This window comes from Bacillus rossius, chromosome 1 (assembly GCF_032445375.1).
Source record: "Bacillus rossius redtenbacheri isolate Brsri chromosome 1, Brsri_v3, whole genome shotgun sequence".
NCBI lineage: Eukaryota > Metazoa > Arthropoda > Insecta > Phasmatodea > Bacillidae > Bacillus > Bacillus rossius.
The window spans coordinates 102121954-102145730 of NC_086330.1; the positions used below are offsets into that span (position 1 = coordinate 102121954).

The following is a 23777-nucleotide window of genomic DNA, read 5'->3' on the forward strand; positions in this document are numbered from 1 at the left end:
AATGCCCTGTGTAATAACAATTTTTTGAGGGGTGTGGGGTGTATGTTTGCTTAGTAAAACTGTTTTGTTTTTTGATGGATAAAAGTATTAATTCTAAGTCGTTGAAGGTAAGGGCGTTCAGAGGCAATCCGTCAGCCCAATCATAGTAAAGACTCAAGTGTTGTCCGCTCGTTTTGCAGTATGGTTTCCTGGTACCATCCAATCTACACAAAATTTAAATATTATGTGTTTTAATATGTTGCCTTTGTAAATAAAAGTACATTATGTGGGCAAGTATGTATTTAATCTCAGTGCACGCATGCGCACGCATGTGTGTGTAAGTGTGAGCCAGTGTGTGGTAGGATGGTTAAGTCTAACATGTAAATAAAACCTGTATGAGATAATATAATTTTTAATTTCTAGATGCAGTAACAGCATCCTAGGATGAAATTTCTACCATAAGGTTTAAGGGAAGTATATTTTGTTTGGTCTTACAGAATTTTAGCGTGATGGTGAAGCAGCATCATTGTATGAGGGGAAGAGAGGGAGATATTTTATTTGACCAATGAAAAGAGAGCTTAAGGAAAGTCTCCTTAAATGGTTGTGAAAAGGGTTTGTTCCTGGAACATCAGCAAAATGTGTCATTCTGTGGATGTTCAACTGATTGTTCGCAATGAAATGCTAAAAAATTTTAAACGAATGTTGGTCATAATAAATGTAGGTTAAATTTTTAATGTTGTAGTTTTGTAATGTGTTCTTACTTTTAACAAATGTATTAAACTTATCCGATTTATTTTTTATTTATTTCCTTACATATCTATAATGAATATTTAGCTGTATTTTCCTCGAACTCAGCTTGAGTGCTTCGTAATGACACTTTAACGAGTCTGTTGCCGTAGACCATGACTGCTACCTGAGCGCCTCATGGCGCCACAAAGTCGGGCGACTAATGGATCTGTTTTGACATGCACGGTCAAGTCTATTGTTCGGGTCCCCTCGGCACTGCGAGACGACATTTCTGAGTGATGAGTCACGATGCATGAAGTGCCTCGCGACCTAATCTCTCATCACCTAGGTCATTAGTGGTTTTACCCGAGAGTGGTTTCCTATGTTAAGTTATTACCTACATTTCTACCTCCCACCCCTCACAGACCTGCTACGACCTGCGCATGAGTCATGCTGGGTTTTTCCGAAGACAATGGTACTTCCCCTCCACATACTATATTCCTATTGGTAGGTTCGGTAAAACTACTATGTTCCTAATGGTTTTTCCAAGAACAAGCAGGTCCGCGGCTATAAAAGGCCGGGATTAGCTGTCGGAGCTTCATTGTGTTCTTGGAGTTTGAGTGAGCTAGTTCGTGTGTGAGTTTAGCTGCTACCACGATTTCTACCGCCAACGCTACTTTGTGTTCTATAGCTCCACTTCATCTTTTTCTGAGGTATGCTACATGTTTCGTTAACATTGAATGTTTCTCAGCTTTTGCGTAGGTTATCAGCTAACTAGTTTTTTCTCTGTACACTTATGTGTGGGTAACCAGGAATTGTTTAGCTTAAACTTTTAACAGTACTTTAAAATTCTAGCATTTTTGGGTTGTGCATTAGAGTAGTTTTGAGGTTATGTAATCAATCATTTTTAGTTAACATTGAATATTTTTCAGCTTTGACTTTTATCAGTACTTTAAATATTCTACCATTTTTAGGATTGTACATGAATGAAGGAGTAGCTTTGAGGTTATGTTTGTAACTTTTTTTTATTTAGTAACATTGCTAACAGTTTAGGTTAGTAAGCTTGAGGGCTAGAGTTTTGAGGTTATGTTTGCAACTTTTTTTATTTATTAACATTGCTATCAAGTTAGGTTATTAAGCTTGATGGCTAGAGTTTTGAGGTTATGTTTGTAACTTTTTTATTTATTACATTGCTATCAAGTTAGGTTAGAAAGCTTGAGGGCTAGAGTTTTGAGGTTATGTTTGCAACTTTTTTATTTAGTAACATTGCTAGTAGTTTAGGTTAGAAAGCTTGAGGCTAGAGTTTTGAGGATATGTTTGTTTTCATGTAACATCTAGCTACATTGTTTTCTTTATTCTTATGTTATAGTTCTCCGTACGTCGAGCTTCCTTCGCGTGTTCCGTACGTTGAGACCAGTCTACCGATTGTCGAGATGGCATTTACCGCGCAGAAATGCCGTTTCTGCTCTGCTACCTTCACGGCAGCTAAGAACCGCTACCGGCACGAGCGACAGTGTGCCGAGAACCAGCATCGTGACTACCAGCAGTGCCACCTATGTGGCAAGATGGTCGCACGCAGCGACAAGATGCAGCAGCACCTGTCAACATGTACTGGTGCTGTCGCCACGACATCAGGCACCCGGTGTAGCTTCTGCTATAAGGCCTTCGCCCGTGCTGATGTCGCCAGACTACATGAGAAGTCGGCTTGCGGTCTTAACCCTAACCGCATAGCACATTCCTGCACGAACTGTGCTAAAGAGTTCGTCAGGGCTGACACTCTTCGCAACCACATTAAGGTGTGCAAGGGGCCTGCTCCGCCTCCAACAAAGAAGCAGAGAATGGCAGCAGTTAAGCCAGCAGTACTGCCTAAACCATCGACCAGCCGAACAAAGGTGGTGACCGGCGCGGGTTTGGCCAATACCCATGGCTTCATCACCGCCGAAGTGGGATTCAAGGGCAACTTGAAGACTTATGTTGCTGTAAATACGTCAAGTTCTGCCAAGGACATTTGTACGTACCTGGACTCCATCAAGGCAAAAATAATAAGCCAACTTGAGGAGGAGATTGAAGAGAATGGACCGCTGAAGTTTAATGTCGTTCTTGAGTGCGACTACGAAAAACCAGTAGATGCCTGTGAAGACAAGAGGGCCTTCAAAACCATGAATGTTCCCCTCTACGCAGTTCATGAGGTGGAGGAGGCAGTTACCGAGTCCATCTCCAAGATCTGCAAGGAGGAGGAAGATTACATGGGTAAGGGGTCCGGATGGACTTTGTCGGCCGTTAAGCGACTTCAACTCCGAATAAACAAGCTTGATCCACTCCGTGCCAGCTCCTACATTGAATTACCTACTTCCATCAAAGACAAATACGCTGTGATCAATCCGCAAAACCTCGAAGACCACATGTGCTTCAAGTGGTCAATTCTTGTTAAGTACGTGGAAGGTGAGCATCCTGAACGTGTCAACCAGCGCTACCATGACTTGGAGGGGAAGTTCAACTTCAACAACATTGACTCCCCTACTCCAATCAAGCAAATACCGCTGTTTGAAAAACAGAACCCCGGAGTCTCCATCAACATTTACAGTATCAACGAGAATCTGAATGTTGTTCCTGCACGAGTCGCTCCTGAAGAAAAAGAACATCATTTCGATCTTCTGCTCTTGGTCAATGACAATTCGTCCCATTTCGCCTACATCAATAATTTTTCTGCTCTGGTTCGGTCCCAAATCACTACACACACTGAGGCTATTCATGTTTGCAAAAGATGCTTCAAGCATTATGATGATCAGGATAGGGTTAGCGGGCTTACTGGTCTTCAGTGTTTGGAAAAACACAGTGAGCTCTGTAAACAGCATGCTGCTGTTAGGATGGAAATGCCCCAGGTTGATGAAAATGGTTTGCCTCCTGTTTTGAAGTTCAAAAACTTCCATCACAGTGATAAAATGCCCATCGTGGTATATTGCGACTTTGAAGCTATTCTGGAGAAAATCCATACATGTCACCCGAATCCTGATGAAGCATACACACTGCAGTATCAAAAGCATAAAGCGTACAGCTACTGCATTTACGTGAAAGCAGATAACTCCGTGATTCCAGTACACCTCACTTCTTCACTTCCTTCACAGCCTGAAGTGTATCGCGGTTGTGACGCAGAAGATAAATTCATATCCCGCATTGTGGAGATTGGACATGACGTGCAGAAAATATTTTCTATGTCTGTTCCTATGACTCCGCTCACACATGCACAAAACACTGCTTTTCTGCAAGCAAGGTGTTGTTGCTACTGTGGAGGAAAGTTTGGAGGGGTCGTAAAGAAAGTTCGTGATCATAATCACTTCACCGGCGAATTTATTGGACCTGCATGTAATGACTGCAACCTTCTCAGGCGCAGACCGAAAAAGATGATTGTGTTCTTCCACAACCTGGCGTACGACCAGAACTTCATTATCAGGAAGTTGGGGTACGACACTAAAGACATCTTCATCATTCCTAATTCGGAAGAGAAGTTTTCCAAGAAGTTGCATGATAAGTTCAGCATTCAGTTTGTCGATACGTTCCGTTTCATGAGTCGGGGTCTTGCTTCGCTCGCAGAGTTCTTGCCTGCAGACAAGTTTGTCAGTACTGCTGAGTTTTTCGCTCCTGATGAGTTGGAGTTGGTTACTCGCAAGGGAGTCTTCCCCTACGACTTCGTTGATTCTTTTGCTCGACTAGACGATACTAGTCTTCCATCTATCGATGAGTTCTTTAATATTCTGACTGATTCTGGTATTTCCGAGGCGGATTACGCTCACGCACAAAATGTCTGGGACAAGTTTCAGTGTGCTACTTTGGGGGAGTACGCTGACTTGTACCTAAAGACGGATGTCCTGATTTTGGTGGACGTATTCGAGAATTTTCGCAGTCTTTGCTTGGAGACGTACAGTCTAGACCCGTCACACTACATTTCCTGTCCTGGGTTCGCTTTCGATGCGATGCTTCGCACCACAGGAGTACAACTCGAGCTTCTGACAGATTACGATATGTATATGTTTGTGGAAGCAGGTATTCGTGGGGGTGTAGCGCAAAGCATCAAGCGTCATTGTGTGGGTAACAACAAATACGTTCCTGAGACACATGATGTGTCCAAGCCATCCACATATCTACAGTACATTGATGCAAATAATTTGTACGGGTGGGCGATGTCGCTGTCGCTTCCGATTCGACATTTCAAATGGTCAGACACATCTATTGATGTCATGACTATTCCAGAAAATTCTCCTATCGGGTACATTATCGAATGTGACGTGGAGTACCCTACTGAACTCCACGAAAGTCACAAAGACCTTCCGTTTCTCCCCATCAATCAATGTCCGCCCGGCTCCAAACAATCAAAGCTCATGACAACACTAGAAATTAAGGAACATTACATTGTACACTACAGAAACCTCCAGCAAGCAGTATCACATGGGTTGATAGTTACTAAGGTACACAGAGTCCTCCAGTTTGAGCAGTCGGCGTGGTTGGAGCCATACATTAAGCTCAACACCAATAAGCGCAAGGCTGCAGCCAACGAATTCGAGAAGGAGTTCTTTAAGCTCGCTGTAAACAGTACTTTCGGGAAACTGATGGAGAACAAGAGGCGGAGGCTCAAAATGGAGTTGGTATGTTCCGAGAAGCGGTTCAAGAAACTGGTGTGTCGTCCATCCTTCAAGGACCGCACAATGTATGAACCGAACTTGACTCTAGTCCACCTGAACCATGAGACCATAATTTTCGATAAGCCAATCTATGCCGGACTCGCAGTACTTGATCTCTCAAAAACACTCATGTACGACTTCCATTACAGCACAATGAAACCCAGATATGCAGAAAACATTCATCTGGCATACATGGACACCGATAGTTTCGTATACGAGATACAAACCGATGATTTCTACCATGACCTCAAAGCCGATCCTACACTCATGGAGAAGTTCGACACCAGCTGCTACCCTTCCCACCACCCTTGCTTCTCCCCCATCAACAAAAAGGTTGTCGGAAAGTTTAAGGATGAGTGTGGGGGGAAAGTGATGAGTGAGTTTGTCGGTCTGCGGGCCAAACTGTATGCATACAAGTGTGGTGACAAAGTTGAGAAGAAGGCCAAGGGTATCCAGCGGTGTGTGGTCAAAAACCGCATAACATTCAGTGACTACCTGGATGCCCTGCACGATCACCACACACGACGAGTAGCAGTTAGGGCCATACGCTCGAGGCAGCAGGTGCTCTATAGCGAGAGCACAAATAAGCTGGCCATAACATGGGAGGATGATAAGCGCCAAATATGTGAGGATGGCATCCATACGGTTCCCCACGGCTATGTTGAAGATGAATTATCTGTTGTATAGTTCCAGTCTTTTTGTTGTAAACAGTTTTCGTTTTTGTATATAGTTTCTGTTTTTTTTTATAGCTTCGTTTGACAAGTATATTTTTCTCTCCTTGAGGGTTTTGTTTTGTACAATATATTTCTTTGATTCAGTAAATATAATTTTACCTACATATCGCTTATTTTTTTTTTTAATTAATGCCCTATATTCCTCAAGGTACTTATACTTAATTTGATATCGTAAAATGATCATGTAATTAGACACAAACACCTAAAATATCTGCTTCCATGCAGTTTTAAACACGAATACACAAACATTAATTTATTTAGTATGTTTACATGTATGATAGGACTATGAAAAATTTCTGGTCAGCTAAGATGGAGTAATAAATGTTTTTTAAATTATCATTACTTTAACTAACGCATCCACAACGACAGTATTGATAACATATATTTTAGTTAAAACCTATAAGTGATAAGACTTTAAGAAAAAATGTCGGTTACAACAACAAAGTGACTGTGGATTTTGTGGATCTTGTGGATTCTGTGGATTTTGGTCTATAAGGTTCATAACAATGTTGGTAGAGAATTGTAACTCGACCTTACATACACTAACATACTTTAGAAACCTACAACCGATGACGACACCCACCAGATGAAATCAAGATGGTAGTCTCCACTAAATAAGATGGCTGCCTCCAGCAGACAACGATGGTATATTTTTTTTCCTGATTTTCTAAGTTAATAATTATGATTTTCCAAGATGGTGGATGTAACGAAAAATTGTAACAGGAATGAGTGGGGTGTTCGATGACGATGTCATTGTAACAGAGGGGTGGGGGTGCTAGATGATGTATTTGTAATTTAGAGGAGTGGGGTGTTCGATGCGTAGGTTTTTAATTAAAATTTTATTAAATAATATTTTTAATTTTATTTTAAAATTTTGATTATTTAATTTTTTTAAATTTTAAATTTTTTTCATTAAAATCGGATAATAAATAAAGATTTTCAAGATGGCGGACGAAACTCAAAATGGCGGAATGATCTAGAAAACAAAATGGAGGAAAGTTCTAGAAAAACAAAATGGCCTCCGGGTTCAAAGGTCAAGGTTAAATCCAAGATGGCTGCAGGAAGTGATGTAATCCAAGATGGCAGCCGGAAATGACGTAATCCAAGATGGCCGCCGGAAATGACGTAATACAAGATGGTCGCCGGAAGTGACGTAAACCAAGATGGCCGCCGTGGCTCCCCGGCTCCCCCACCACCCACCGGTGTCCCCATACATACTATAATTACCTACTGAAAACATTTATATATTTTAATAAAAAAAATAATCCAGTTATGGGCACCAGAACCAATAAAAGGAAATCAAGCAAATTTGTGTACCAGTAATTGGCATACCTACAAAAACAACACTTTTGTGGTTATGAGTTTCATTTACTTCACAAATAACTGCCATAGTATACATTCACACAAAAACCAAACATCAAGTGTCTTATCAACCATGTTTCTTATATGATTCTACTCAATGAATATACTATTCTTAACTTACCTTTAAGAAAAATCGTTAATTAGTAGCTTCATGTGCAGCAATTGACTGTCAGCACAGTGGCCATTTAACTAACAATGTTTTGTGGTGGAAACTTTCGATAGTAATAAACAAAAGGTTGGCATCACTGAAAAAACAGGAAACAGTGCAGCCAGCACACTGCAAAGCTTATTACTTCAAAATGAATTAAAGAGTGCCAATAAATGGTATTGTGCCAACAATAGGATGCTTTACCCTATAAAGACGTGATTTCACCGATTTTGACCGTCAGTATTTATAAAACTACCAAATAATAATTACTTATTAGGAAAAAAATTTTCTTAAGAAAAAACATCGTCGAAATTTAAGTTCCAAGCTGATTTAACAAGTTAAGAGTTTTTTTTTCTTTCTAATTTTCCGGGGAAGGCTCCGTAAAACCACTATCTCTGGGGGCTATTCCTTACCCCAGGCTTACTTATAAGGACCCTCTCCAAAACATTAAGGTACCGCAGAAGTAAGTGGCTCAGGGCCCCGCTAAGTGTAGGGTCGCCACTGGGTGAACTCAACTCCTGTAAACTTACGAAGATAGGAGTAAATTTACGAAGATCCCTGCGTCTTTCGTAAATAAAGGTGAACATTATTGACAACGTGATCTTTTTTTTACCAGAGGGACAAAAAATATTATACATAAATGAATTCTGGTCATTACATTTGCAGCATAGATACAAGAGCCAACAATTACTAACAAGTTTTTTTAAAACACACATTTAAAGGAAAAAAAATTGTTTAATACAAAATTTAACATTCTTTCAAAAAATATCACTTTGAGTGAGCAAATTTCTAAGATTTCACAGATAATTTAGTAAAAACAAAACAAAAAATGAAAAATATTAGTACCAAAATTCTGACGCGCATTTTAAAAACGTCGCATCCGCGACGCGATGGAAATCGGAAATTTGGTCGCAGTGACGTCACAAATTTGTAGAACGTGATTGGCTGGAAAATAATTTCATTTCCATCGCGTCTCACCCGTCACGCTATTGCGATTCCAGGTATTCCAGAATTATTTCGAAGTTGGTATCAGCAGAGGAATTAGCTCCAGATAAGAGCACCACAGTCCGTGTCTCGTGTCAGGCCGGGTTTATAAACTAAGCCAGAAATGCAAGACGCAAAAAGTCAAAGAAGGACGTATTTCAACACCCGTTCATAAAGGACGCAACACGCAAAAAAGACAACCGAAAGCATCTGCCAGCTTTCAACTTTTTGCGTTCCGGCTTGCTATTCCACCGTCCATATTCGAAGTGAAGTGTTCCGAAACTTTTATAAGACGTAGACGTCATGCACACATAAGGCTACTATTTCCCTTTTATAACACTATCTAGTTTTAACTTATTAAACTATAGCAAAGTGAAAAGTTACCTGTTTCTAATCAAACTATTAGGTAAGGAACTCAAAGACTCAATAACGCAACACGCTATCAGTACAAGAAAATCACGGTCGTTTATAAAGCACGGAAATCGCTAGACGTTACCAACCCTACAACTTTTAAAGTGTAATAAAGTAAAAGACTAATTTGTTTGCCAGACTCATTAAGTTAATTCATGTTTATCATAAAACATATTAAACTGTCAATAATTTGATATAAAAGTGCTATTTTATTTCATTATGCCAAAGATTAACAAGTAAAAACGTCGTGTATATAACAGAAACAACGTCGTGACCTTCCATTCAAATAAAGTCTGCGTCTTCAAAAGTTTTTGTAAAACTCCATTTCGAATATGGAACGCGGAAAAACGAGCCGAAACGCAAGTTGAAAGTTGGACGTTGCTAGCATTGCGTTTTTTGCGTGTTGCGTTTGAAAACGTCGTTACTGGACTCTGCCTTGCGTTTCTTGCGTAATTTATAAACCCGTTCTTAAGATTATCGCACACGTTTTCGTGAAGGAAAAAATAATCCGAGGAAGAAATTAGTTATCATTTATTTTGCAGTTCCAAGTTGTAGTGTTGGTGACGGCTTGCTTTCCTTGCGTTCCTTGCGTAGTTTATAAATCCGGCCTCAGCCCCTGAGGTAAGCCACGCTGGGCCGGACCTAGAGGTAATCCCCGAGCCAACCTTCCGTGCTCCGACACGGGCTCGCCGCCTGTAAGCCGCGCGCGTTTCGTTCGTCTCGGCGACGCCGCCGAGATAACAAGGATTAGGTTTGCGTCCGACGCTATCTCGCCTCGCGTCGCTCCAGCGCGAGCCCGCTTATAATCTGGGCAGGTCACGTGCATGACCGTGTGACGGGTATATCCATCCCCGAAGTTATGAAAAAAAGTGCAAAATATCAGTGAAGACAGTATGCTACTGTGTGAGAAGCCACGTCGCCTACGGCTAATACTGTTAGTGTCACTAGAAATGTCAGTTTTGAGGTGAATTCGATGAACGTGATGACAGAATCTTGGCGACACGAAAATGGAATATTTTGAAACGCCCGCTACGGCCAAACTATACGCTCGAGCCTCTGACGGCGACGGGAAACGCTGGCACCAACGCTCTCCCCGCACCCCCCGTAATGGCGTAAACCGCGTGGCAGCGAACGCTAAAAGGCGTAGTAGGCGCGACTAGCGTTCAGTCGCAAGCGAGCTAGCAACTAAAGTACTCTGTCGATTTGCTCCAAAGAATATTATTTTTTTTTACATTATAGTGGAAACTACTTTTTGTAAAAACAAAATTTCGTGCACAATATTTTGTTTTTTAACGCAAGCATCAAGGAATAATGCCCAAGCTAAAGTGAATAAATCAACGAATCAGCGAGTGACACCAATATCTAACCGGCCACCCACACTCCCCGCTGCAAGGAGATGGATGCAGAAGAAGCCCAGGCCTGGAGGTGAGCGCCGCCTCGAGCTGCAGCCGTCTGCTCGGCCCGACCAGCGATAACACAGCGAGTATAGAGTCACTGGCCGTGGACAATCCACAGGAATCAGAACATCAAAACATCGCACTCCGGAACTTGAATCGAATTCACCCCACCCCCATTGGCGTAGTTGTGTTCATAAAGTTGGGGGGGACAAATAATGATTTTGATGTCATATAAAACCCATTCCCCTCTTACTAAGACGGGGGGTCCGGGGGTCCTCCACCGGAAAAATTTGATTTTAAAAAGCAGTTTTTTAAGCAGTTTTTGTATCTAACCACTGGATGCAACGATGTTAAAATTATTATTGTTTCCTTAAGGTAAAATTTGAGAGTGAAGAAATTACAAATAAAGTTGGGCAGAATAATATTATAAAATAAAAATATCACGGTCTAGAAAGTTGAGGGGGACAGTCCCCTCCACCCAAAAAGTTCAGGGGGACACGTCCCCCCTGTCCCCCCCCGGTTCCTACGCCCTTGGGAATATGTTTGTGTTGATGCAAGTGTTTAATTTTTTTTTTAAATTATATTTTGAAATCCTCCCATCCTTCCGAAAAAATTCCTGCATCCGCCACTGCGACAAAAACCCCTACCTTCACTTCACGATGACACGGAAACGGAGACTGATCTCTAGGAACATTTCACTAACGTGTATGCCTTTTCCAGAATGCACGGAAACATAAATTTAAAAAAAGGCAACCAATTAGAGTGAACTTAATGGTTATTAAAAATTGGTTGTCTGTAAAGTCGTTTTACGGACGATAGTTTAACGTGACAACGTCATGACAAAACATTGATTAAATGATTGCATACTTTAATGAATAAAATTGAATAATTTTTAGTTTAATAATAAAAGAATAAATACTTCAAATTGTACCAGTAATCAGATTTTTCAAATGCAAGAAAAATTAACCTTTATTGCCGAAATTGTTGTTGAAATAAGCAATGAAAATCACATTAACTTTTCACTTCACTCTATAAACAGTCGACGAAACAGTTCACGTGTAGATGACTTGTAATTAATTTTAAAAACTGGCGTTTAGCTATAAAGTTTAAATATAATTATGAACAAGTTTTCATATAAATAAACTGTAATCAAATATCTATCATCAATTATATGAATCACTATAATTTTTTAGTCAATTGTAACATAACGTATTATTACTGCACTCGCCTACAGCGTAACGGAACACAGCGTAACTGAACAATGGGCGTAACGGGACACAGCGTAACGGAACAATGTGCGTAACGGGACACTTTTTCGTCCGTGCAGCCAGCGTTCATCGATTTATTAGACGTTGTCACGTCAAAATTAATTTAATTAATAAAATAATCTGTGAAAACAACATACGGCCAGGAATTATAAAATATAATAAAAATAAACAACACAGTAATGATGTAACACTATATACATGCTTGTACACGAAACAATTTTCCATGCATTTAAAATGTAAACAAACATGGCTACCTCCGTAGCCAAATACTAGGTTTCTGTTGGTCGCACGGAGTAATGTAGACGGAAGAGCTGAGCATTAGCGAGCTTAACCGTACGGATCCGTATCCGTATGAGTGCCTTACGGTTAGCCAGCATAACTGTCTAAATCTGTTTATTTAACAAATCATAAATGCGTTTGTTTACGTAACCCACCACACGAGACTCGCGCAGTTTTGTTAAAAATTATTACATTTTCAGTTGTGAATAGACATATTTCACATTTTAACATTCTCAGGGCCGTTTGCAGAGTCAGGTAAGTAAAATCCAAGCAAAAACTTTCCAGGTTAATCAAATGGAGAAATACTTTACTTTGCCTCAAGTCACGACTGTGCAAGCCAGCCTTAGTCAGGAAATATTAAATCACTTACTCGAACATCGGACAAAGCTACAGAGCTCTCTGTTATGTAATAACCAGCAACTCGTCAGCGCTCGGGCTATGCCGCATCTTTCTGACAGATCTGTTGAACAAGCCGTTCAGTGCCGCGTAGCATAAGCACACGTTATGTGTCCTTCACTTACGACCTTTACCTGGTATCCTCTGTTACACGCTTAAAAAAAGTAATTATTTTGACGATAAACTTTTTTATTCTCGTTGGGGTTGTTTGGTTTAGGTCAGCCACATTCATAATGCGGAAAATACGTCTTGTTCCCCAAAAGCACAGTTTCAAAGTTGCACGAACTCGTACTTATCCGCCGTGAAACAGACGATCTGTGAAGCTTAGGCTACACCTTTAGCTGGGGTCACTATCAGAAAACAAAACCGAGTGCGCAGCAGGCCATGCACAGATAGTGCACACCACCTGTGCAGAATTGGTTTACAGTTTATTGAATTATAATATGTACATTTTAGCGAGTGAAAATACACGATGAATCTAACCCATGTTAGAAGTGTAAGTAAATAAATATCCAAAGCATTATCCTCCTCCAACAGCTTACCGTTAATCTGTAATAATAATAATTTTAAAATCATTAATTATATTATTTTATTATAGGTTAAGCAATTTTTTTCTGAACTGTATTTGAAGAACTTGAAAACATTTTTAGTACATTTTATGTATCCTAACATATTTATCGTGGATAATATATCTAGATAATTACGATGATTTGTTTTTTGAAGAAGTTACAACCTGAGCAACGTAATGTCAAGACAATGTCATATTTGAAATCATAGCGGTCGAATCTTCTGCACATGAACCATGTTCTATGTTATGTTATCAATTGTTTACTTTTAATTGTTTAATTGCCGTTTACTTGGCCGTTGCCAAACGTAATTTGACTCGAGGTCTGCTATAAGAATGTGCATGAAGTTGGTTGTCGGTTAATTACTTCATTAAATTCTTCTTTGAATCATCAAAATTGCGCATTTTAGGTTTGATTGTTTAGATTGTACAAGTTTTTACGTCACGAACAAGCGCATGAACAGTCGCACAACGCCATCACGAGAGTTGAGTTTCAAGATTTTTTTTAATGCGTGTGTTTACCCTGATACTAGTGCGAAAATTAAGTCTATTGCTGATATAATTAATTGTTTTTAACCTTACAAATTGTGTGATAAGCGCAGATCATGTTTACAGGTGTGGCCACAGTAACGTTTACATTATTTATACTTTTGAAGTGAAACTTCTTTGGGCGGGCCCCAATGCCTTGAGCGGGCTCCACGTGGTGGCTTGCGGCTCAGGTTGAACCCTGCCATGCTGCAGGGATAGGCGGGTCGCGGTGGTAGGTACCCGCCTGCGCCTGTTTTAAAATTTGTAACATAACATTTAATAATGCGGAGGGGGGGGGATTTATATGTCCCCGGGCACTTTTGTTTCTCTCGATGACCCATGGTGGGATCGCTATAATCAGCGACCAGTACAGATGACCATTTAGAAATAACGCGAACTTCCCACCTGTTATTCCCTTCAGTATTGGCCCTAGACTTTGAGAGGGCTTGGGCTATTTATTTTTATGGAGGCTCTCCCTCGAACAAATTAAAAAATATATATATTACTCTTTCAAACTTTTTTAACAAAACATGGTACTTAAATTTCAACAATGGTTTTGCTAATTTATCTTAAGATATTTTGATATTATTTACTGGTAAATTATCCTCGGGTCAGTTTTATAAACGCTTAAGATCAAATTTCATTATATGTACTTTGCAATAAAATCTTTTAAAGTTTTTCTAATACGAAATCATGAATTTAAATAGGTACTGACCAGCACCTTAAGTTACAAGAAAATAAAAGGTTAATATTCCTTTTCCCATTAATGTCCGTAGTTTCAACGGAACACTAGGCAAACCAAAATAAATAAAAATGAAAAACACGGGCGCGGGGCCCCGACAGTCGCGGGGCCCTGGGCGATTGCCCTGGAGCCGGCCCTTTTGTTAGTCCTTGCATTAATCTTTGGATTATACGGTATTCTGAATAATCCCCCGAATGAACTGGCATTATCAGTATCTTAATCTTCAAAGATAGTGGAAACTGGAGATTATTTTACTAATCTGGTAGCGCCAAAAGAACCTGGATTCATTATCCTAGCTGTCCAAGCTCTAAACGTTTGATTATAGCGTCAGTGAGTTACACTGCAATGTCTCCAAATTGTTGAGTAAACAATCTTGTGGGAACTTAAGGAAAAATTACTTAAACTGATAGCTAAGAGAAATATTGTTGTTAAATGTCTGTTTTTATAGAATTCCTAACCAAACTATTTTAATATTTTTATCCTCTTAGACATTCCATATACCATAAATAGACCTAATGATGTCTGAAAAACTAATACATATTTATCTTTAAAAACTTTTTGTATCTCCTATTGATTATACAGTGATTTAGTTATATGTATTTATACTTTAACAGAGTAAACATTACAGACTGAAAAAAAAAAAAAAAGTGCTGGAACTCATGCTTACCTAGCTTTATGTTCGGCACTCACTTCTTTACAAACAAATTACCAAAAAATATGCTAATTTAACATTTTATTTTTGTATGCAACCATAATTATCTGTAGTTTTCATGCTCTGTCACACTTGCTTTGTTTTCAAGGCAGTTAAGTATGCAATAATTCATCATTATTTTGGACTCGACTCGATAATTATAAAAAAAAACGTACATTGCACCATTTTTTCTTGCTTTTCCTTACACCTGGTTAATTTTACGAGATCCATACTGATTTAAATGTAGATTTAATGTCGTGACATATACTGCAAGAACACACGCATGTACAAAACAGGCTTAAAATGAACACACTTTTCTCCACACTGCAATCATCACAGGGCATAATAGAGCTGCAAAAATATTTGTACAGATTCATTATAGATAAATATACTATCATTTTCTGAATTTGTATCGCGTTTCGCTACTATCAATATTCTGCTTTTAAGCTGGTATTGAATCAACTTTCGCTAGGAGCGCTGAACGCGGTGTTTTCCACGATTTACAGACAGTGACCGGTATTGAGCTGTGTATGTTAGAACTATGTCTAAGATTACTGTTTAAAAAAAATCAATATATAGACAGCTATGGGGAAAACCTTTAAACAACACATTGTACACAAATATTTTTTTTTTGAATAAAATTGTTAACAAAAGTCATGACAGCAAGAGTGCATTAGAAACAAGATTGCGAAATACCAGCTTTATCGTCTCTATTTGTGCTACGAGATTCCGGCGGTACATTAGCGTGTAAGTAAACAGTTGGCAATTCTGATAGTGTTGACGTCTGCTAGCTGTAGCCAGACTAGTGTCTCCCTATGTCGCTTTGCCCAGCTCTAGAAACACAGTATTCACTTCTAGAGAGATCCATGACGCAGTTATTCAAATAACAAGTTTTGACCTTGAATTGTTTTGGACGCTTTTACAAATAAGAAATAGCATGTAACATTTATACAGGCTCGGCTCATACGGAATGAGCGTAATTAGACCGACATACTTCGGCTGTAGGCTCTTCACAAAAAATGAAGACTTGTGGCTTACTTAAGTTTCAAATACTCCTTTGAAGTTGGAGCTAAACAATGTTTTTTTTTGTTGCAAATAATAAAAGTTTTTAAAGATGGACTACTGAGCGTCTGCATATGTTTAGCTGAACAAACTTCTACTACTAGCGCGAATTTGTCGCTGTCATGAAATTATTTATTTGAAACTAACTAATGCCCAGCATGCGTTGCAATACCTTTTTGTAATTTTTTAAAAGTTTGTACACACATACAAAGCATCTCGCTCCATCTATCTCTTCATCTCTCTGTAACTTTATATCTCTCTTAATATCAATTTATCTCTATATTCATATTTCCATATCTCTCAATCTACCTAGCTTTATCTATATATCTCTGTTTATCTCTATATAAATATAGCTGTATAATTCTCTAAATCTCTAACCCTTTATTTTTATCTCTTTATTTTACAATAACCTCAAGGTATATCTATTTATATTTCTCTTAATATATATCTATATATATCATTCTATATATATATATATATATATATATATATATATAGCTCTATACCTCTCTGTACATACCTATATCAATATACTTCTCCATTACTCTGTATTTCTCTATCCCTCTCTATCTCACTCCGTCACTCTCTCTCTCTTTCTATCTCTTTTTCTCTTTCTATCTCTCTCTCGACTCGCACGCTACCATTATTATTCAGACCATAGAAAAGAGGAACTGACTTAAAGTACTCAATGGTAACTATTGGATACTACTCGCGCGCCACCTTAATTTTTGCTTTAAGGTTTGGTATAATCTAAATCTCACCTGAACAATTACCTTCCTCGTGTTTTAAATATGGAGGTAAGAAGTAACGGAGTTGGTGTATACATTCTTTGCCATTTTAATACTTTAATTCAAAATTTTAACGACCTCTTACCCTCCCCCCCCCTTTTTTTTTGCTTTTGCATAGCAAAACCATTTTTGATTATAATGAAGTTCAACCCTAATTTCTTGCAGATGTATTAGTATGTTTATTTAGCAATATTCACTAAATGATGGCATATTTACGATGCTTTTAGCTTGTTCTTTTCAAGCTATTAAACAAATTTATAGCATATTAACCTTTATACATCTACTATATCAGGTAATACAGAACAGACAACCATTCTATAGACCAATACCTCAATGGTTTCAAAGGTTGAACGTACAAAATTTCATAGAGATCGGACGAACGATGAGTTATCAATGCAATGACGAAATTTTATCAAGAATAAATAAATTCTGCTTTAGGATTGGTTTAATCAGAATCTTATCTAGACGGTGCGGTAATTACCATTTCGACGATTTCCCGTCCAATACGGTCAACTGTTATGTTCCTGCCAATAATAAGATATACGTATTTTTTTTTTTTCAGTTTAAAATGTAGCCCATTAACATTTTTCCCCGTATACCACAATGTATTTTAAAGAAGAAAACCATTATTTGTTAGGATATTACCGGTTTCTTATTTAATTAACAGAAATACGAAGTTGGTGTTGTGAAAAGTTTCTTTCAAAGACGTTTTCAATCTTGTAGTCTTTATCTGCAGTACATTCATAATTGGTTAAGTTGATTACTGTTTAGAGTGCGCTCGCATAGTCCAATATCGATATCGTTAGTTCGCCGGTTGCATGCAACGCACATGCTCTGTCTCGTGCCAAGTGAACTACTTTTAATTACCCGCATTATTTCGTGGTTAGTCTGTACTACGACGATGGAATGGCGATATTTCACCAAGAATAATTAAACTATGCTTTAAGGGTTTGTTTTATCTAAATTTAACCTAGACAGTGATCTTCCCCTGGTTTCGAAGGTCAAGTGTGCAAAGTTTCAACTCAATCGGATGAACGATGCGTGAGCGCATAGAAGACGAACACACACACATTCATTTTTATAAATAAGATAAAAATATTTAGTGGTAACAACAAGCTAGAAGAAAATGTCGGAAAATAGAAGTGTTAATAAAAATTATTTCAGTGAAATTAAATTACGACAGCAACAGGTTTTGCAGTGATAGTTAGTAGAAATTTATACAATCAAAAATTATCAAGACGCATAAGGTGCGGTTACAAGCGTACTACTTCAGGTTAACATGTTCAACTTTAGAGTATGGTTACACACAGTCTGAACATGTTCCGTTCGATGCCATCTCTCATTCAACCTAAACAGGTTGGCAAAGTAGTTCAGAACGACATCTCTTCTACATAAGCTTCTGATTGGCTGTTGAGTTTTGAGCGTAAACGTAAGATGGAGAATGTTCCTTGCACATGTTCGTGTAATATTTTAGCGACTGCAACAGAAAAAAAAAGAACTCGGGAATGACCGTAAACGCCATTGATTACAAAAAAAAGGCCCTAAAACAAACTAAAAATTTTAACCAACATATTCTGTTACAAATGTTGTTTGACAGGAATCATTTTGTTTTAAATCCTATTCTGCTAACGACGTTAACTGTTTCAACTGTTCTTACGTTGTAAAGTGACTTATATAATTAAGTAAAAAAAAAACGCAGATTAATTTTCCATCTCTGCTTACATTACCGTACAACCAATTAAAAAAAAACATTTCCTAATACAAAATAAATAGGATCCGCAACACTTTCATTCGATGACAGTAGACAATCAGTTATGTAGTTGAACACACCAACTGCCGTGTAACCGTTCACTTGAGCATTTGTAAACGGCATTCCGTATAACCACGAATTTAGTGTTCCATGTTAAATTTCTATATTATTAAAAACCAGCTTCAATTTAAGCGCATACTAGCCTCGGGAAGCACTTTAGAACATAATTCGTAATTATGTTTTCAACTTAATTTCTTGTGATGAACCTGCAGCCGAAGTTTGTCTGTCGTATTCGGACGCATGCTGTACGGTGACACATTAGTACGAATTCGTCCTTGAACGAAACTAATGACGCGAATGGTGAAATACCATAATTCGAGGGTGGAGCCGTACCGCGTGAAGTGGTGAAGTGGGATGTCCACGGGGAAGGTCGAGTCACCTCGGGCAATGACGAGTCCTTACGTTCTCCACGACGTGAGGTATAATAACTTCCCGTGTCTGGCCGGTCGGCACACAGCGACACAACTTTCTTTGCACACAACAAATTTATTGTTTTATCAGGAACTCATGCAGGGAGGGGGGAAGTTAAAATAGAACCGTTAGGCTACTCTATGCTTTCAAATTCTTTTCTTTTGTTAATTGTTGCACGACGTGAAGTGAGGAGAGTGCGCCGCAGATGCTGCCGCCGCGCGAGGAGCTGCTGGAGGCGGGGGCCGGGCAGCTGCGCTGGGCGTGCTTCGACCTGGAGTGCACGGGGCTCGACCTGCACGCCGAGATGCTGCAGCTGGCGGCGTGTGCGGGCCCCGCGCCCCCCGCGTCCAGCTTCTCCTGCTACGTGCTGCCCCCCACGAGGCGCGTGGGCGCGGGGGCGGAGGCGCTCACCGGCCTGCGCGTGGAGGGCCGCGGCTGCGCCCGGGCTCTGCTGGACACCAGGTACTCTCCCCTCCCGCATTCCTGTCCATTCGCATCTTATACACTCACGGCATACATCTCGGATGGTTTTTTCTTTGGCGTTGGAAATTATAAAAAGGTGGCTAGTGCCCAGGCCTCAGGATAGATTTCCGGCCTGGTCCGGGAAATATTTGAAAAATTAACTTCCAGGGTTGAGAACTAGGCGCTTTGTTGTTAATTCGCTTCCATACAGCGGAAGGCTGTGGCAGTATCATCTCACCATGGCAACAGCTAGGGATCCATTAACAGCCTCCGGACTGAGCAAACCACTACCACCATCACCATTATTCCCATCACCATCTTCATCGCCATCATTGGTGTGCTATATAAGAAAACCAGCTGATTTGTCGTCACCGCTGCTATTATTATCCTTTTTTTTTTTTGTTGAAAGTTGGTGTCGATGGCACTGAAGGGCAAATGAACGTATGGAACCGTCTCTGCGTTGCGACATGACGTGCCAGTAGACTGAGACACGGGGGACACGGGGATGCGGCAGGTCGGGCGAGCGGCTGGACGCGCTGCCCGAGCGCGCGGCGCTGCTGCGCTTCGTGGCGTGGCTGCGGCAGCTGCGCGGGGCGGGCGCGGGGCTGGTGCTCGTCAGCCACGGCGCCGTGCTGCTGGACGTGCCCGTGCTGCTGCTGGCGCTGCGCCGGACCGGCCTCGCCGAGCACTTCGCGCAGGTGCGTGCTGCCGGTCGTGGCCCCCACCCTTCCCAGGTAGCACTACACTCCGCGGTAACTCTGCAGGTTCATCAGACCTTTGAATATATATACTGTATAGAAGTCGCGAGCGGATAGGATTTACTCTACGTTTTTCTGAAGCGTATGATAAGCAGCCTGGGAACTTCACCACTGCAGTGCGCTGCCGTAACGCCCTGTATCGTCTTAGTTGTTATTTACACGTTAGAGTGCAGCACTGTCGCCCGCTGTCATTCCCCGCACCCCCCACCCATCATTCTCTGCAGCTCGAGGACGTTCAACGGGAGGAGAAGGGGTGTTTGAAGAGTTCGACACTTGTCCGCTAGGGACCACCACAAGTCGATGCCCTAGAGATGGTGGCGATTGCGGCGGTGAATTAACCAACTTCCTCAAAACCGTATTAGAAATTTTAACCTGGGCTGGCGACTTCTATACAGTATATATATTCAAAGATCAGACGGAGCGATATTAACCTTTGCCTAGAGTGACGACTGTGCGAGCCTTTGTTTGTTGACCATATTCCTGTTGTGGAGTATTGTGTGGTGTTAAATCCTGACAACAGCAATTTTTGCTTCATTTGTGTTTTATTTTTGTAGTTTTCTTCTACAGACATAGGTACATGTGCTAATAAATGGCGTATGTCCAAAAGCTTACATCAAGTCATGCACTCCCATTGCACAAATCTTTCAAAGATAATTTCAAAGATAAAGCCAAATATAGTTTTTTTTTTTAATTTTCTCGTGAAGAATGTTGTTTTCCAAACAGTGCAGCGCAGTTTCAGCCGAGGCACAGGGTCCCCATTAATAGTAACAGAGGAAAACAAGTTTTCGACCATGGTGGAAGGAAGAAAGGTTTAAAGGTATGGCTTCTGATGGGACACATGAACCTAAGTGTACTAACAACACCAGTCCCATTTCCATAACATGATTTGAGGCAACATATATTAGTCCTACTCCATTGCATTATAGTAGTATATAATAGGAGCTACTGGGACAGGCTTCAGGCTGTGGATTGGGATTGTCGGTCCACCATATTGGATTGTGAGGTAACGGCGGCCATCTTGGATGGCCTTGACCTTGAACTTTGATCTTTACCTTGAATTTGACCTTCAGAGCTGTGGGCGGTTCATTTCCCGCCCCTGGATTTAGACGGTGAATGGTGTATCGGACTCGTAGATTTTTAAACGTATAATGCCATACCGAATATCGACGAAGAAAATTACAAGATCTGCTTCCTAAAAAATGATGGGACGGTTCATGAAATACCTATTGGCTCTTACGAAATTGACGACATTGCAAATTACATCAGAGAAATGTTACCACATGATGTAGACTTTCAACTGCGTGGAAATCGAAACACTCAAATAGCATTCTAACATGCAGTGAAAATGTCGACTTTACGAAACCTGGAACCATAGGTAGGATGCTCGGATTCGAATCAAAGGTGTATGATACAGGAAGAACGTACGAATCTACACGCGCAGTAAACATTTTGCCTGTGAATGACATAAGAATAAACTGTAATTTGCAAGTGGAACGTATCTCAACGGAAGACTAAGCAACATGCTGCACGAGTTTTCGCCGATGGTCCCGCCAGGATATAAATTGGTCGAAGTACCGCAAAGTATCATTTACGTTCCAGTCGTCGTGAAGTGCGCACACGAAGTAGTCGTCAGAATCGTTGACCAGCGAGAACGATTGGTGAATTTTCAAGACGAAGATATTACATTATGTCTGCACTTGAAGCGATGGGCATAAAGTTCGTAAAACCGAACTGTTTTAAAAGAAATCGCATTGGTGTGAATAAGAACAGTTCTCTATCAGACATCGGTGCATTAACACCTGACAGCATAAAGTATCTTCTTAGTATTGGACAAGTGCCGAATAAATATGGACAACGAAATCCTCAACGTGGAAGATCCGGTCATTTTTGATGACAGCATTACGAAAATGGAATTGCACGAGTACCAGCCTTTCCTGCTCGAACCGTACGCACTACCATCAGAAGTACGCATTGTTGTACAGCACCAAGATATCTGCACTTTACCTTCGCAGTCATTTCTACGTATAAGAGGCTCGCTGACAAAAGCGGATGGCACGCATCCGACAACGACGTCAACATCCTGCAATGGTATTCTTCACCTAATCGAACGCATTACATATGTACTCAATGGCGTCGAGGTAGACCAGACGAGAGATGTAGGCATAACATCTGCTATGAAAAATTACCTTTCGCTCACGCCAAATGAACTGTCTGCTGCAAAGATAGCCGGTTGGGCTCTCGAGGATGAATATAAACTTCCTGTTTATGCCGAAGGAAAGTTCGAAGTTTGTGTTACTCTGTCCATGCTTTTTGGATTCGCTGAGGACTACAAGCATATAATCATTAATTCGAAACAAGAGCTCGTACTGCTTCTAGCCAACACGCACATTAATGGAATTGTCGCTGCTGCAGAAAACCCTCAAGATGTCTCGATAACACTACAGTATATCGAGCGGATGCTGCCCCACATCCAAGTGAGCACCGTTGAACGAGTCAAGATGTTGAAGAACATAGAAAATGGCAAGAACTTCGATGTGCCATTCCGGTCATGGAGCCTGGAAACTTATCCTGGCTTGCCTCATAGTCAACGTATTAATTGGACAGTAAAGTCCAGCTTCGCTACGGAAAAGCCAAGATACATCATCGTAGGGGCTTCAAACCGGGAGACAGCTCAATGCAGGAGTAAGTCGCTCCGTATTCGATAACTGTCAAATACGCAATGTAAAAATATTTTTAAACAGTGAAAGTTATCCGTACGTCGACAACGTACGTTGAAAACGGAATATTTCTTCTCGCTTATCAAATGTATGCCAAGTTTCAGCAAGCATACTATGGGCGCAGACAGTCACCGATACTGAGTCCCGAAAGTTTCAAGAACAAGGCTCCATTAATGGTGTTTGACGTTTCCAAACAGGATGATCGAATAAATTCAAACATCATCGACTGTAGGATCGAGATATTGACTAGTGGAAATATTCCACCAAACACCTATGCTTTTTGTCTGATACTTCACGATCGGCTTGCATCGTACAATTGTAGAGACAATCTTGTGAAAATTCTGACATAAATACTGATTCGTTTGAGATATTAATTTAGTTACTAAACATACGAATGAATGGTTATGTAAATACTACCATGGTCTGGAGTGGGACGAAGGTAATATTCCATACCACTAAGTGAAAAACACTCTTGAAGATTTATTATTTCAAAACGAAATAATTTACGTTGCTGGACCTGAGCGGAAGAAATGGCTGAGCAAGTTGTGTGATGCGACAGTTGAAATCGTAGACCTACAGATCGACTGTAGCTATCCTTCTCTACGCAAGCTTAGTGCAATTTATGATGTGCAGCCACGTGACAAGTTTGAACGAGTATGTGCCTGTACAAACTCGCAGTTAATGCAGAAATGGCACACACAGTGTTAGTAGGAGCCTGCATATATAAAAGGCGTGCATCCGCTCGTGCCTTCAGTTGTCGTTCGACCTGCAAGAATATGTTTACGTTTCATCCTGCTAATGTGTACGTGAGCGTAAGACCTAGCTTCAGCAGTGTCGAGTACAGCTACTGGGATGTCGAGTATCTACGTACATATACGGAAAC

General features: G+C 40.4%; 1 protein-coding gene across 1 annotated transcript in view; it reads left to right on the plus strand.

Moving 5' to 3' along the window:
* The window catches only part of LOC134532775 (uncharacterized), a 52080-nt gene that overhangs the window by 16750 nt on the left and 11553 nt on the right, over positions 1–23777 (plus strand). Inside the window, exons 3-4 of the mRNA XM_063369656.1 lie at positions 19163–19419; positions 19934–20117. Coding sequence (XP_063225726.1) covers positions 19163–19419; positions 19934–20117 — 441 coding nt within the window. The remainder of the gene's footprint in view (positions 1–19162; positions 19420–19933; positions 20118–23777) is intronic.